This window comes from Pristiophorus japonicus, chromosome 10, assembly GCF_044704955.1.
Source record: "Pristiophorus japonicus isolate sPriJap1 chromosome 10, sPriJap1.hap1, whole genome shotgun sequence".
Classification (NCBI taxonomy): Eukaryota; Metazoa; Chordata; class Chondrichthyes; family Pristiophoridae; genus Pristiophorus; species Pristiophorus japonicus.
This window is the reverse complement of record NC_091986.1, coordinates 198,881,452-198,898,249: the sequence shown is the minus strand read 5'-3', so window position 1 is coordinate 198,898,249 and position 16,798 is coordinate 198,881,452. Positions and strand designations below refer to the sequence as shown.

The 16,798-nt window shown below is 44.2% G+C and overlaps 1 protein-coding gene across 1 annotated transcript in view; it reads left to right on the top strand.

Annotated features, from left to right (window-relative positions):
- Positions 1 to 6,067, top strand: part of cyfip1 (cytoplasmic FMR1 interacting protein 1) — a 232,925-nt gene extending 226,858 nt beyond the window's left edge. Inside the window, exons 31-32 of the mRNA XM_070892474.1 lie at positions 2,194 to 2,341; positions 5,319 to 6,067. Coding sequence (XP_070748575.1) covers positions 2,194 to 2,341; positions 5,319 to 5,483 — 313 coding nt within the window. The 3' untranslated portion in view covers positions 5,484 to 6,067. The remainder of the gene's footprint in view (positions 1 to 2,193; positions 2,342 to 5,318) is intronic.
- The last annotated feature ends 10,731 nt before the right edge of the window (positions 6,068 to 16,798 follow it).

Below are 16,798 nucleotides of genomic sequence, written 5' to 3'. Positions count from 1 at the left end.
CTGACCGGCCAGCTATCATAGATTGTTTGCTTTGCATGATCGATCAGCTTTGAGACAATGAGGATGTGTGCTCTGTACGTTCCACAACAGTTTGTCCCCTGGCGTTAGAATTCTCTCTCTCTCTCTAGTCTGAGATGGGTATGTGATGCAGAGAGTTGGGACTCCAGGCCAATGGGTACAAACTGTGGCAAAGGAAATCTGGAGCTGGTTAGTTCTGGGACTAACTTACAAGTGAACTTAATTTATTATAGTGGCAGTCACATATTTTGTTATTTTATGATCAAGGCGTGGCATGGAAAATTGTATTCTGTTCATTTTTGTATTCTGTGTCAAATGAACCAGTTAGTTTGTTTAAAATCATACCTTCTCTCACTAGCGTGCTTTTCAGTCCAGCTGCTATAAAGAGAGGAGATCGCACATAACTCTTGTATCCAGTGCACACAACAATGAGTCACACTCTTGTTTAACTAGATATTGGGCAGCAGCGGTGCACTCCAGATCGTAGGGAATGTGAATTCCGCTTACGGGAGTGACTGACACTAAAACATGAGAATATCTACCATGGACTAGATTCATGAAATTTGTAACACTTCAATTTCTGAAGAAATAATGGCCCTTAAATTCCGGTCGAGCTCTTCCCGCGGGCAAACGACAGAAAAAGAGAAAAAAGATGCGCACTTACCTATTGCTGCTGCGCCCGTTGGAACTTCCGAGCCTGAGGTATCTCGTGACTGCACGTCGCAGCGCGTGCACGTGGGGATGTGCGCAGGCCGGGATCTGGTGACAGTAGTCAATCAGGTGTAGTATAGATTCTCATTCATAGTCCGGAACTCCTAATACTATGAATGAGAACCCCCCCTCCCCCCGCAAAAACACCCAAAACACAATACAAAAATAGAAAATAAACATATTTAACATTCATTTAAATTAAAGTTGTTATTAAAAAGTCAGGAACATTTATTTTTTTAATAAGTTTTTTTAATTAGGCCTTAAAATAAACTTACCACAGTGGGGGGAGGGTTTTTAAACAATAAAATGTGTTTTTATAACTTTATTTTAAAATGTTTTTGTGTATTTTTAAACACTTGCGCTTGAAAAAGCAGGCATGTAGCCTGATTTTTCAGGCGCAAGATTTTAAAGGACCTTTGCAGGGCAAGATATTCATAAATATCGGAAATCTTGCCCTGCAAGTGTCCTCGCTCCCAAGATACAGAGGATCTGTCAAACCAGAAACTTGACATCGGAAAAGCCAGTTTTCAGCACATGTGCATTGCACGCTGAAAACCGGCTTTTCCGATGCCTTCCGGGGTCCGTAGAAACTTCGTACAGACTCGGGACATCGGAATTTTAGGGCCAATACATCATGGAATCATTTAGTTTGGGTTTAATTGTTACAAAGCAGTGCATTTCAAAATTGTTTCAATTATAACTTTTTCTAATTGGTCTAATCTATCAGTAAAATGCGCTGAATAAGTAGAATACAGGATTTTCTCAGGCTGCTAGAAACAAAGATTCCAAAGGACATGAACAGCAATGATTTTTTCTGTATTTGTGTCCCAATTACTAGTGGGTAAATTATCATCAATTTTCCCTCCTCTCAAAGATGTTAACTCCTTGCAAGACAACCGTTCCATGATCAGCCATGAATATTGAATGGCGGTGCAGGCTCGAAGGGCCGAATGGCCTGCTCCTGCACCTATTTTCTATGTTTCTATGAGCACCAGTCATTCTCGAGTGCCTTCACCCCAAGTGCCACTTATTCACTTGTTAGCATTAACAATGTGTGTCAGCAGTGGGCACCTTTGCCGGAACCTGTCCTAACCCAACTTCCCCGTGCACGGTTCCAGTAGGGATTCCTGGCTAGTGAATAGAAACCCTGCCAGCTACTACTCCCATGCTATGCAAAGGCACTGAGGCCAGTTGCCCCAGCTGAGATTGGCTAACTCAGCACAGACTAGGGATCACACCTGAGGCCTTGCTGGTCCGTATAGCTCAGCTCCTCGCCGTGTAAACACTCTGATCCATTGGGTAGCTTATAGAAATATATTGGGCGGTTGGGGGGCATGGGGTGCAGATCTACTTTAACTTTCATTTTCAAAACTGGAAGACCAGTCTTAAAATATCAGGTTAACCTCAAATCACTCAATAAATCATGGTGCTACTTGACATTAACCTTGTCTTTAAATCATACAGGCAGTGCTTTGGAGATGGACTGCACTGGGCTGGCTGCATGATCATTACACTGCTTGGACAGCAGCGCCGATTTGATGTCCTCGACTTCTGTTATCATCTGCTCAAGGTTCAGAAGCATGATGGGAAAGATGATGTGCTCAAAAACGTGGTATGCTAACTTTGAAAGTGTTCAGACGTATTAATTTGATCTGACCACCATTAGATAATCCACACAAGGGAGTGGGACTAGCTGTGAAGTGCTCTTGCAGAGAGCTGGCACGGGCTCGATGGGCCAAATGGCGGCCTCCTGTGCTGTAACCATTGTATGACATATTAACCAGTTGTAAAGGTGGGGAATTGTTCCACAACCATTTTACTACTTAGCTGTGAAATGTAACCCATCCTAACAGGATAATAGATTGGAGAAAAGCTGATTTTGAGGGGCTGAGAATAGAACTTGGGGAAAATAAAATGCACATCAATATTGGTAAACAATGACATAGAACAGCAATGGGAAACATTTAAAATGGTGTTCAATGGAGTCAGTGAAAAATATATTCGGATTTTTTAAAAAAAGAACAAAATAAGCACTAATGGGAATTATGGATGAATAAACCCATCAGTGAAAAATTGAGGGTAAGGAAAGAGGCATACATTAAGTACATGGACAGCAGGGGAGCGCATGATGAAGGAGAATATGAAGAGATTAGGAGATAAATCAAAAAAACAATTAGTAAGACAAAGAGGAACTATGAAATTATATTAACAAGGAACATAACACAAAATAAATTATTTTATAGGCACGTAAATAAAAAGTAGAAGATCGGGGTGGGGATTACTAAGGGATGAACAGGATAATACCACAGGCAACGATAGTGATAGCAGAAATATTAAATAATTACTTTGCTTCAGTATTTACCAGGGAGATAAAACCGGTGGACATGACATTATATCATGAGATTAGTAATGAAATAAATGCATTTAAAATAAAAAGAGGAGATGTATTAAATGAACTAGTCAAACTCAAAAGAAGAAAAAACCCTGGTCCAGATGGATTACATCCGCGCATTTTAAAAGAATCTAGGGAAGAGATAGCAGGAGCATTACAGATTGAGCATCCGGGAACCTCGGAACCGAGGCCGTTTCGGATTCCGGGTATTTCCAGATTTTGGGACGTTTTTGCCTGGGTCGGGGTCTGGCAGCCGAGGTAATGAGGAGAAGTGGGGGAGCCACGGGCAAAGTTGGGCCGGAGGTCGGGCCACCGAGAGCCGGGGCAAAGTCGGGCCGCTGAGGCGGGGGTGGAGGTGGAGGTGGAGTCTGGATTTCGGAGCATTTTCCAGTTTCCAGGTGACCCTGCCATGGATTGGTCCGGATTCCAGAACTTTCCGAATTTTGGAACTCCGGATTTCGGACACTCAACCTGTACTTACACGTATTTAATAATTTGTGTAAAAAGGTGTAGTGCAAGAGGGGTGACAGATAGCGAATGTAATACCTGTATTTAAGAAGAGAGCTAGAACATGTTCAGGGAACTATAGCTTAACATTGGTGGTAGGAAAAATAATGGAATTCCCTACTAAAGGAGAAAATAGAAGAACATCTAGAAGCCAAAAATATAATAATGAATAATCAGCTTGGATTTCAAAAGGGAAAGTCTTGCTGGACCAACCTCATTGAATTTTTTGAAGAAGTAACAATGTAGAAAGTAGACAATGGTAATGCGGTAGATGTAATTTATCTGGATTTTGAAAAGGCCTTCGATAAGGTACCCCATAATAGCCTGATGCACAAGGTCAAAGAATGTGGAGTCAGGGGACAAGTAGCAGAATGGATAGCTATCTGGCTTCAAGACAGGAGAGAGTAGGGGTAGAGGGTAGCTATTCACAGTGGCAGAAGGTGGGTAGCAGTGTTCCACAAGGATCAGTGCTGCGACCACTGTTGTTCACAGTTTGTAATAACGATTTAGACTTTGGAATCAAAAACACGGTTGACACCAAATTTGGGAGGGGGGAGGAGATAGTCAGTACTGAGGAGGACTGCAATAAATTACAAGACGACATTAATAAACTTGCAGACTAGGCATATAATTGGCAAATGAATTATAACGCAGATAAATGTGAGGTTTTACATTATGGTAGGAAGAATAGGGAGGTCACATTACTTGGAGGGTGTGAGTCTGGGTGGGATAGAGGAGCAAAGGGATCTGAGAGTACAAATACCCAAATCGCTAAAACAGGTTAACGACCACAAAAAAGCAAACCAAGTACTAGGGTTTATTTCCAGAGGGCTAGAATTGAAAAGTAGTGAAGTTATGCTAAACTTTTGTCGAACCTTGTATCACACTCGGAGTACTGCGTACAATTCTGGTCGCCATGTTATAGAAAGGATATCGAGGCACTGGAGAGGATGCAGAGAAGATTTACAAGGATGATACCAGAAATGCAAGGGTATACCGATCACGAAAGGATGAACAGGCTGGGTCTCTTTTCGCATGAAAAAAGAAAGCTGAGGAATTACCTAATAGACGTCTTTAAAATTATGAACGGTTTTGATAGATAGAGAGAGACTGTTTCCACTTGTGGGGAAGGGCATAACTAGAGGCCATCAATATAAGATAGTCACCAAGAAATCAAATAGGGAATTCAGAAGAAACTACTTCACCCAGAGTAATGAGAATGTGGAACTCGCTACCACATGGAGTAGTTGAAGCGAATAGTATAGATTCATTTAAGGAAAAGTTATTTAAGCTTATGAGGGAGAAGGGAATAGAGGGTTACACTAATAGGGTTAGATGAGGAAAGACTGGAGAAGGCTCGAGTTGTGCATAAATGCCGGCATGGACTGGTTGGGCCGAGTGGCCTGTTTCTGTGCCGGATATCCTACGTAATCCTATGAAATACTTCAGCGAGAAAAACCATCAATATTACAACAAGCATCTTAAGGTAACTAGGTGAGAAGTAGTGTTAAATGGTAGCCACAATAAGTTTGGTGACCTGTGCCATTCTCCCTGCTGAAGGAATCTGAGAACTGAGTCACCACATGGGAAAATTGAGGAGCGGGGTTTATTTATATAATTTTCTAAATCAGCCTGTATTTTAAGCTGAACTAAATTATTGATGATTTTTTTTTTCCTTCCAAATGTACAGCCTTTGAAGAAAATGGTTGACAGAATTCGCAAATTCCAAATTCTCAACGATGAGATCTTTGCTATCTTGAGCAAGTATCTGAAGTCGGGCGACGGTGAGAATGTACCTGTGGAGCACGTTCGCTGTTTCCAGCCACCTATTCATCAGTCACTGGCGAGCTCGTAAAACAAAAAACCCACTCGGGACAGTTCAAGCAATCCAGGGCTATTTGTAATCCTAATAATCATAACGTTAACGTCCTGAGCACCTGAATAATAAAACGGTTGATACTCTGCGTTTTAATGGGAAATGTTAGAGATTAAACATTTAAACCGCTGGGTGATTCTATTTTAAGAGGACGATGCATGGTTTGCTGTGGTTGAGGGTTATTTTTACTGATGATTCTGCCATCAAACACTACCAGCAATAATTACCTGGACTGGATTTAAAATTTAAAAAGAAATTAAAACTGGCTATTTTTTAGACTATTTTTAGTTACAAAGATTTCATGAGAAATTTAAAAATATAATCAGAATTCTTTGTAATACTAATGTTATAAAAAGATTAACAAATTTTTTCCAGATCTATATATTTTACTACACTAGCCTACATTCATAGTTTACTGGTGCTATACTAAAATGTCATTTTTCTACTCTGTTCTAATATTTTTGCTTCTAATTTTTTTTTCTAGTGCAACTCACTTATAGTAAGCTTTTCCACAACTTATAGTTGTAATAAATTTAAAATGAATCTTGAGACTTTTTGTTTGAAATGTTTACCGGTTTATATGGAAGAAATAAATATTTCAGCATCTATTTTGTCATGACTCTACTTATATAGAAACATAGAAAATAGGTGCAGGAGTAGGCCATTAGACCCTTCGAGCCTGCACCACCATTCAATAAGATCATGGCTGATCATTCACCTCAGTATCCCTTTCCTGCTTTCTCTCCATACCCCTTGATCCCTTTAGCCGTAAGGGCCATCTCTAACTCCCCCTTGAATATATCCAATGAACTGGCATCAACAACTCTCTGCGGTAGGGAATTCCACAGGTTAACGACTCTCTGAGTGAAGAAGTTTCTCCTCATCTCAGTTCTAAATGGCCTACCCCTTATCCTAAGACTGTGTCCCCTGGTCCTGGACTTCCCCAACATCGGGAACATTCTTCCTGCTCAGTCCCGTCAGAATTTTATGTTTCTATGAGATCCCCTCTCATCCTTCTAAACTCCAGTGAATACAGGCCCAGTCGATCCAATCACTCCTCATGTCAGTCCTGCCATCCCGGGAATCAGTCTGGTGAACCTTCGCTGCACTCCCTCAATAGCAAGAACGTCCTTCCTCAGATTAGGAGACCAAAACTGAACACAATATTCCAGGTGAGGCCTCACCAAGGCCCTGTACAACTGCAGTAAGACCTCCCTGCTCCTATACTCAAATCCCCTAGCTATGAAGGCCAACATACCATTTGCCGCCTTCACCGCCTGCTTTATACCTGCATGCCAACTTTCAATGACTGATGTACCTTGACACTCAGGTCTCGTTGCACCTCCCCTTTTCCTAATCTGCCGCCATTCAGATAATATTCTGCCTTCGTGTTTTTGCCACCAAAGTGGATAACCTCACATTTATCCACATTATACTGCATCTGCCATGTGTTTGGCAACTCACCTAACTTGTCCAAGTCACCCTGCAGCCTCTTAGCGTCCTCCTCACAGTTCACACCACCACCCAGCTTAGTGTCATCTGCAAACTTGGAGATATTACACTCAATTCCTTCATCTAAATCATTAATGTATATTGTGAATAGCTGGGGTCCCAGCACTGAGCCCTGCGTCACTGCCTGCCATTCTGAAAAGGACCCGTTTATCATGACTCTGCTTCCTGTCTGTATTTTCTTGTGTTTTTGAATCACAATTTCAATTGTTCAGTTCCTCCAGTGAGTAATCACACTGCCTAGTGTGATGCAGGAATGACACAGGTCTCTGGTCTGTGCTCATCTCATCATGTTGCGGTGCTATAGTTTACGTCAGCGCTCCTGGCTACAGAGGAAGAAAATCCAGCTAGAGTTCCTTCTCCTGATTACGGTTCAGTGACCAACCTGTTGGAAACTGCACGTGTGTGGACACGAGGTGACGACAGGATTGGGCTTGGCTGTGATTGCCTCTTTTGTCAACAAATAACCTGCGGACACTCACTGCCTGATCTTGCACGTGAAGAATAGGACTTGTCATTAGGCTGTGAGACCAAGGGCTCCTGACCAATGTCCCCGCTAATATTTTTTTGGACATCGCGGAACCTTTAATGAACTACACAGCCTTGTTATTCCTCCTGTTTTTTTCCATCGGTGAGCCAGCTGTGCAGGAATTCCCGAGGGCCACGCTGCTTAAAAGGAACATTGCTCCTGGTGTCTGAAACCGTACGCAGGCGACGCCTGCAATCTGCGCGCATACAGAGGCTGAACTCCAAGTCATAGTCAACGTATTTACTGAGGCGTATGAAAGCATAGGCCTTCAGCTAAACATCCGTAAAACAAAGGTCCTCCACCAGCCTGTCCTCGCCACACAGCACTGCCCCCCAGTCATCAAGATCCACGGCGCGGCCCTGGACAACATGGATCATTTCCCATACTTTGAGAGCCTCTTATCAACAAGAGCAGACACTGATGACAAGATTCAACACCGCCTCCAGTGCAGTCTTCGGCCACCTGAGGAAAAGAGTGTTTGAAGACCAGGCCCTCAAATCTGCCACCAAGCTCATGGTCTACGGGGTTGTAGTAATACCCGCCCTCCTGTATGGTTCAGAGATGTGGACCATGTACAGTAGTCACCTCAAGTCGCTGAAGAAATACCACCAACGATGTCTCTGCAAGATCCTACAAATCCCCTGGGAGGACAGACGCACCAACGTTGGTGTCCTCGACCAGGCCAACATCCCTAGCATTTGAAGCATTGACCACACTTGATCAGCTCCACTGGGCAGGCCACATTGTTCGCATGCCAGACACGAGACTCCCAAAGCAAGCGCTCTACTCACAACTCCTTCACGGCAAACGAGCCAAAGGTGGGCAGAGGAAATGTTACAACGACACCCTCAAAGCTTCCCTGATAAAGTGCAACATCCCCACTGACACCTGAGAGTCCCTGGCCAAAGACCGCCCTAAGAGGAGGAAGTGCATCCGGGAGGGCGCTGAGCACCTCGAGTCTCATCGCCGAGAACGTGCAGAAATCAGGAGCAGGCTTCGGAAAGAGCGTGTGGCAAACCTGTCCCACCCACCCTTCCCTCAACGACTATCTGTCCCACCTGTGACGGGGACTGTGGTTCCCGTATTGGACTCTTCAGCCACCTATGGACTCATTTTTAGAGTGAAAGCAAGTCTTCCTCGATTCCGAGGGACTGCCTATGATGATCTGAGCGTGAATCAGTGCCTTTAAGGGAAGGCAGGGAATGCAGTCATTTACTGGTTAAAGTTTTGTCTCCTGCAATGGGTAGAAACTAACAGTAGTAAGCATTCTTGACAATCGTTTAGAAATCTGTTCAATGGCTCACCCGATTTGCCAGATGATGAATTATAATTTCTCTCATGTCATTGGGAAAATGAAGTGGTCGAGGAGTAAAAATTCAAAATAGTGCCTTAATGCCTCTCAAACATTTCAACCCATTTCACTAACAATATACAGGTATTACTTGGAAATGCCAAACAAACTTTAACATCCACTTGAACCACTAGAATATGCGATGGAGGGTAGGGGATGGTCTTAATTGAGCATCTCATTCAAGAGTTTATGTCGCCTCATAACAACACCACATGCTGCCCTGATGCATCTGTCTAGATTATCTGCTTTAAATTCTGAGGTTTTGATTCTGCTACCAACTGACCTAAGCGCAAGGGGAAGCACTCTAAGCTACAGTAGGATCTGAGTAAATGATTAAAAAGCAGAACAGCAAGAGGCTTGGATGCAGGTCACATGCTTACTTTCCACTTCCATGAATACTTGACTGAATATTCAGTAAGGTAAATAGAATTTAAGATATTTCAGGTTTGCATCTATTTAAGGAATAATTTTGCCATTGCACAATTTTTCATCTCAAGTCAACTAAGAATATGTGTGTGAATGACTGACCAATGCAAAATGGTTACTTAAAAGGAATTGCCTCCAATTGTAACCAACACTGGACATTGCTGTAAAAATTACATCTTTCCTACTCTTTAGAGAATCATCATCATCATTATAGGCAGTCCCTTGTATCAAGAATGACTTGCTTCCAAGCCAAAAAAGGGACCAAGTTCACAGGTGTTTCAATAAAGGATCTAATATTCCAGGTCCCGAACTACATCCTGAAGGGTGGAAGATACCTCTGCGTGGATTTTTTTAACTTGTGGTGGCTGTTATGTATGTATGTAAACCGTACCAAAATGTAAGACTTGCCACTCGGGGGCACACCTGTGGGAGACCTAAAGGTCACCTGTGGACCCTGGGTCAAGCAGGTATAAAAGGTGATTCACCATGCTGCTTCCCCACTCTGGAGTCTGAATAAAGAGACCAAGGTCACAACAGTTTGAACTTGCGATGTAGTCCTGTGGATTTATTCTGAACATAACATAAATTGGCGACGAGTAATGGATCACGAACTTTCACAAGATAATGGCTGCCATTGGTGGTATTAAGAGATTTGTTGAGGGTGATGATTGGGAAGCCTTCATTGAGCACCTTGACTAGTACTTTGTGGCCAACAAATTGGACACAGCTGAAACAGCGATCAAGCGCAGGGCGATTCTCCTCACCGTATGTGGGTCATCGGTATATGGCCTCCTTACAAATTTGCTGGCACTGGTCAAACTAACGGACAAATCTTACGCAGAGCTATGTATGCTAGCTAGGGAACACCTCAAGCCAAAGGAGAGCATCCTGATGGCCAGGTATCACTTTTACATGCTCCAAGGGCCAGAACGTGCCGAGTTTTGTCTCCGGCCTAAGACGCCTTGCAGGGAAGTGTGAATTTGCAGGATCTGTGGGGGGAAAGTTGCGGGACTATTTCGTGCTTGGAATTGGCCACGAGGTCATTCTTCGCAAACTGCTGTCTGCCGAATCCCTAGATCTGAGCAAGGCCATCTCGATGGTCCAAGCCTTCATATACACGAGCGATAACACGAAACAGATATCTTCACAGAATCGAAGCTCACCGGCCAGCACTGTGCACAAAATAATGTTTGCAGCAGGCAGAACGGCACAGGGCAGGGCCCACATGATTGCAGAGGCCATATCTAGGCCCAGAGTTACTCAGAGTCCACAGTGGGGCATGAATGCGTATCCATTAGCACCATGTTGGTGCTGCGGGGTCAGCCATAGAGCTCATCAATGTTGATTCCAGCCCTATGTGTGCAAGGGCTGTGGAACAATGGGGCACCTCCAGCGAATGTGCAAACAATCTCTGACTCACCATGTGGCAGAGTCAGGAGAGGAAGACTGATCCAGCGAGGATCACGATGAACGAGCAGGAGAGGCAACTGAACCTGAGGATGAAGAGGAAGTATATGGGATACACACCTTCACCACCAAAAGCCCTCCAATAATGTTAAAAGTTGAACTTAACGGCACTCCAGTCTCCATGGAATTAGACCCGGAGGTGAGTCAATCAGTTATGAGCCAGAAGGCATTCGAGAGGCTGTGGAGCGATGAAGCACAGCGACCCAAGCTGATCCCCATTCAGGCAAAGCTGCGCACCTGATACCAGTTATTGGTAGTGCAGTCATAAGAATATTCCATGAGGAAGCAGTGCACGATTTACCACTGTGGATTGTTTCAGGTGCTAGGCCAATGCTGCTTGGCAGGAAGTGGATGGGGAAGATTCGATGGAACTGGGAAGACCTCTGTGTACCTTCTCCGGCGAACGAGGCCTCAAAGGCTGAGCAAACCCCCACCTTCAGCTGAAGCAGGCATCGCAGTGCAGATCCAATTGCAGATCCCTGAGGCATAGGCCGCTCATCACGACCACGTGGAGGTGAAGATCAACCGAGCAGCGGTACAGGCACGGTACCCACCACCCGAAGCCGACGATCTCTTTGCGACGATGGAAGAGGCTCCAGATCGACCAAGCAGAGTGGGACTCCGGCCGAAACAATCCGAATGCGTCTTCCCGATGCCAGAGGCAAAATACCTGGGGAGGAAGATCACGGCAGTCAGCATCACGGACACAGACGAGAGAGCGTCCAGACCACGGGTGCTCGCCACAACGGAACGGAGGAATTTGTTGCCCAGCAAGGAAGACAGCAGCAAGGGTTTAGGGCAAAGGTAAAGGGGCGGCCGCTGTGAAGGACAGGAACCCACTATGCTCCAATAAATTGTGTGCACTATGTAACCCTTGTGAGCGGTCTTTCGCGGCCAATGATGTACCATTGTATGGGGTTGGGGGTACCTTACAACAAGCCAAAGTAGCGGGCGAACACCAACTGGTCGTACATGTATCTGACAAAGTACTTGTAACAAGTGATGTGTTATCACACTGGGTCGGGTGTGTTGTACAGCAAGCCAAGTAGCGGGCGAGCCCCAAACAATTGAACATGTATCCAATAAGTTAAACAAAGCAGCAGCCTGTGTTCACGGGACTAAAGAGACGTACCAAAGAGTGTCCCAATATTCGCTCGAGTCACACAAGCTGCTCATCCCACCAGCTTGGGAGAGCAGAGGCACCATTATCGATGCGTTGTTTGGAGAATGTCTAACACTGTCTGTGCACTGTAACATGATCCACCATGTGCCAGGCACTGAGAATGGTACTAATGCCCTCAGTTGTCTACCATTGCCCACCCCCGGCGTGGAAACGGCGCAGCGGTCGTGGAAGTGCTAGAAAGCGAGGGGTCAACCGCAACGACCCCCCAGCTTAGGACCTGGACCAGCCAGGATCCCATGTTACCGCCTGCCAAAGGTGAACTGTTAGATGGGATGTGGCAACCTATCCATCACAAGTGCATGGCCCCTCCATGCGACATCAGAATAAGTGATGCAGACCATGTTCAGCGCCCCAGTTGGGCCGCTAACACCGCATTAGCTAAGGGGGGGGGGGAATAGAGTGCATGTGATGAAAATGGAGCGTTTGATTGTGAAACCATGTACCGGGCTAACGAGTAAAGCATTTGGACAAGACCAAACTGCGAACTACAGATAACCAGGAACCACTGCGAAAAGGCCTGGCCCCCAGCGACCCACTAGCACGATCAACTTCGCTGTCGACCACGAGGATGAACCCACCACGTCAGGACTTCAACCCAGGCGATCGACGCGGGGCGCCAGATTGCCTCAACTTGTACATAAGACTTTGGGGGGGGGGAGAGTGATGTTATTAATGTATGTAAACCGTACCAAAATGTAAGACTTGCCACTAGGGGGCACACCTGATGGAGACCTAAGGGTCACCTGTGCACCCTGGGGCAAGCAGGTATAAAAGGTGATTCACCATGCTGCTTCCTCACTCTGGAGTTTGAATAAAGAGACCCAAGGTCACAACAGTTTCAGCTTGCGATGTAGTCCTGTGGATTTATTCTGAATGTGACAGTGGCCATTGCACACCAGCCACCCACACTGGCTTGACAGAGCTAGGTCTAGGTCCAGTGGCAAGGATTACCCAAGACGACTGGAGAATGTATATGATGCTGCTCGCTGCTTATCAGACTTCACAAAATATGGGTCAGATACACACTTGCATTTTGTTTTCTTTTCAGGGTGACACCTTATGAATAATTATCATCAGATGATTTACTCCTGCTGAATTTTCAGAACAACCCAGCCACGTTCGATACATGAATCTGACCTGTTTTATAATGTCTACCAGTAAATCTCCCCTTCTGCAGCTGAACTTTTAAAAGAAAAAGGTTTTTTATTTCTGCTGAAGGCAACTGGATGGCACTGAGCACGTTGCACATTTGGTGCCTGCATCAAGTACTCTGAGGTCAGATTGTAGTGGTCAGCTGTAGCAGCAACACTTCCTTTACTTTATCCTAATAATGTGGCTCGAGTCCCAAAAGAGAACCATTAGCAGTTTGATAATCATTTGTTCATACCCATTAGATGGGTTGAGACTGCCAAAACTCATTTCATTTTGTATCCTAACTACCAGCAGAGACTTCACATCAAACTGGATTCAAATCTATACCCTAACTTGAAAGGGAAATATTCTAATTTGGATATTATAAGAACATGGATAGAGGATTGGCTAACAGAAAACAGAGTTGGGATAAATGGGTCATTTTTCCGGTTGGCAAACAGTGACTAGTGGGGTGCCGCAGGGATCAGTGCTGGGTCCTCAACTATTTATAATCTATATTAATGACTTGGATGAAGGGACCGAGTGTAATGTAGCCAAGTTTACTGATGATACAAAGATGGGTGGGAAAACAAATTGTGAGGAGGACACAAAAAATCTGCAAAGGGATATAGACAGGCTTAGTGAGTAGGCAAACATTTGGCAGATGGAATATAATGTGGGAAAATGTGCAGTTATCCACTTTGGCAGAAATAATAGAAAAGCAAATTATAATTTAAATGAAGAAAAATTGCAAAGTGCTGCAGTACAGAGGGACCTGGTTGTCCTTGTGCATGAAACACAAAAACTGAGTATGTAGGTACAGCAAGTAATCAGGAAGGCAAATGGAATGTTGGTCTTTATTGCAAGGGGGATAGAGTATAAAAGCAGAGAAGTCCTGCTACAACTGTACAGGTTATTGGTGAGGCCACACCTGGGGTACTGTGTACAGTTTTGGTCTCCGTATTTAAGGAAGGATATACTTGCATTGGCCGCTGTTCAGAGAAGATTCACTAGGTTAATTCCGGAGATGAGTGGATTGACTTATGAGAATAGGTTGAGTAGGTTTTGCCTATACACATTGGAGTTCAGAAGAATGAGAGCTGATATTGAAACGTATAAAATAACGAGGGGACTTGATAAGGTGGATGCAGAGAGGATATTTCCACTCATGGGAAAACTAAAACTAGGGGACATAGTCTTAGAATAAGGGTCCGCCCATTTAAAACTGAGATGAGGGGAAATTTCTTCTGAGGGTTGTAAATCTATGGAATTCTCTGTCGCAGAGAGCTGTGGAGGCTGGGTCATTGAATATATTTACGGTGGAGATCGACCAATTTTTGAGCGATAAGGCAATAAAGGGTTATGGAGAGTGGGCAGGGAAGTGGAGCTGAGTCTATGGTCAGATCAGCCATGATATTGAATGGCAGAGCAGGCTCGAGAGCAAGATAGCCTACTCTTGCTCCTATTTCTTATGTTCTTATGCATCCACTATCTTTGCAGCTACCTCTTTTAAAACCCTAGGATGCAGGTTGTCAGGTCCAGGGGTCACCACGTAGTCCCATTCATTTCTCCAGCACTATGTCTTTACTTATACTGATTTCTTTTAGTTCCTCATTCTCTCTAGACCCTTGGTTCCCTATTATTTCCGTAATGTTTTTTGTGTCTTCTACCGTGAAGACAGATACAAAGTATTTGGTTAATGTCTCTGCCATTTCCTGAATTGCCCATTATAATTTCTCCTGTCTCTGCCTCTAATGGGTCCATGTTCACTTTCACTGATCTCCTGCTATTTACATACCTCATCATCATAGGCCGTCCCTTGAAACGAGGGTGACTTGCTTCCACGCCAAAAAAGGATGAGTTCACAGGTGTTTCAATGAAGGACCTAATATTCCAGATCCTGACCTGCGAGTGACCATCAGCGGCAGGTCAGGGCCATAAAAGGAGTGGCAGCCCCTGGACAGTGTGGTGGCCCCGATCTGCGAGACACCATCAACGACAGGTCTTACATACCTATAGAAAAGTTTACAATCTGTTTTTATGTCTCTTACTAATTTACTCATTCATTTTTCTCTTTCCTTATCAATGTATTAGTCCTCCTTTGCTGAATTATAAAATCCTCCCAATCCTCAGGCTTACTACTCTTTTTGGAAACATTATAAGCCTATTTGATTTAATACTATCTTTAACTTATAAGAACATAAGAAATAGGAACAGGAGTAGGCCATACGGTCCCTTGAGCCTGCTCCACCATTCAATAAGATCATGGCTGATCCGATCATGGACTCAGGTCCATTTCCCCGCCCACTCCCCATAACCCCTTATCCCCTTATTGTTTATGAAACTGTCTATTTCTGTCTTAAATTTATTCAATGTCCTGGCTTCCACAACTCTCTGAGGCAGCGAATTCCACAGATTTGAGAGAAGAAATTTCTCCTCATCTCAGTTTTAAATGGGCGGCCCCTTATTCTAAGATCATGCCCTCTAGGTCTACTTTCCCCCATCAGTGGAAACATCCTCTCTGCATCCACCTTGTCAAGCCCCCTCATAATCTTATACGTTTCGATAAGATCACCTCTCATTCTTCTGAATTCCAATGAGTAGAGGCCCAATCTACTCAACCTTTCCTCATAAGTCAACCCCCTCATCCCCAGAATCAATCTAGTGAACCTTCTCTGAACTGCCTCCAAAGCAAGTATATCCTTTCGTAAATATGGAAACCAAAACTGCACGCAGTATTCCAGATGTGGTCTCACCAAAACCATATATAGCTGTAGCAAGACTTCCCTGCTTTTATACTCCACCCCCTTTGCAATAAAGGCCAAGATACCATTGGCCTTCCTGATCACTTGCTGTACCTGCATCCTATCCTTCTGTGTTTCATGCACAAGTACCCCCAGGTCCCACTGTACTGCGGCACTTTGCAATCTTTCTCCATTTAAATAATAACTTGCTCTTTGATTTTTTTTTGCCAAAGTGCATGACCTCACACTTTCCATCATTATACTCCATCTGCCAAATCTTTGCCCACTCAATTAGCCTGTCTATGTCCTTTTGCAGATTTTTTGTGTCCTCCTCATACATTGCTTTTCCTCCCATCTTTGTATCACCAGCAAACTTGGCTACGTTACACTCAGTCCCTTTTTCCAAGTCATTAATATAGATTGTAAATAGTTGGGGTCCCAGCACTGATCCCTGCAGCACCCCATTAGTTACTGGTTGCCAACCAGAGAATGACCCATTTATCCCTACTCTATGTTCTCTGTTAGTTAGCCAATCCTCTTTCCATGCTAATCTATTACCCCCAACCCCGTGAACTTTTATCTTGTGCAGTAATCTTTTATGTGGCACCTTGTCAAATGCCTTTTGGAAGTCCAAATACACCACATCCACTGGTTCCCCTTTATCCACCCTGTCCGTTACATCCTCAAAGAACTCCACCAAATTTGTCAAACGTGACTTCCCCTTCATAAATCCATGCTGACTCTGCCTGAACAAATTTTGCTTTTCCAAATGTCCTGCTACTGCTTCTTAAATAATGGGCTCCAACATTTTCCCAACCACAGATGTTAGGCTAACTGGTCTATAGTTTCCTGCTTTTTGTCTGCCTCCTTTTTTAAATAGGGGTGTTACATTTGCAGTTTTCCAATCTGCTGGGACCTCCCCAGAATCCAAGGAATTTTGGTAAATTACAACCA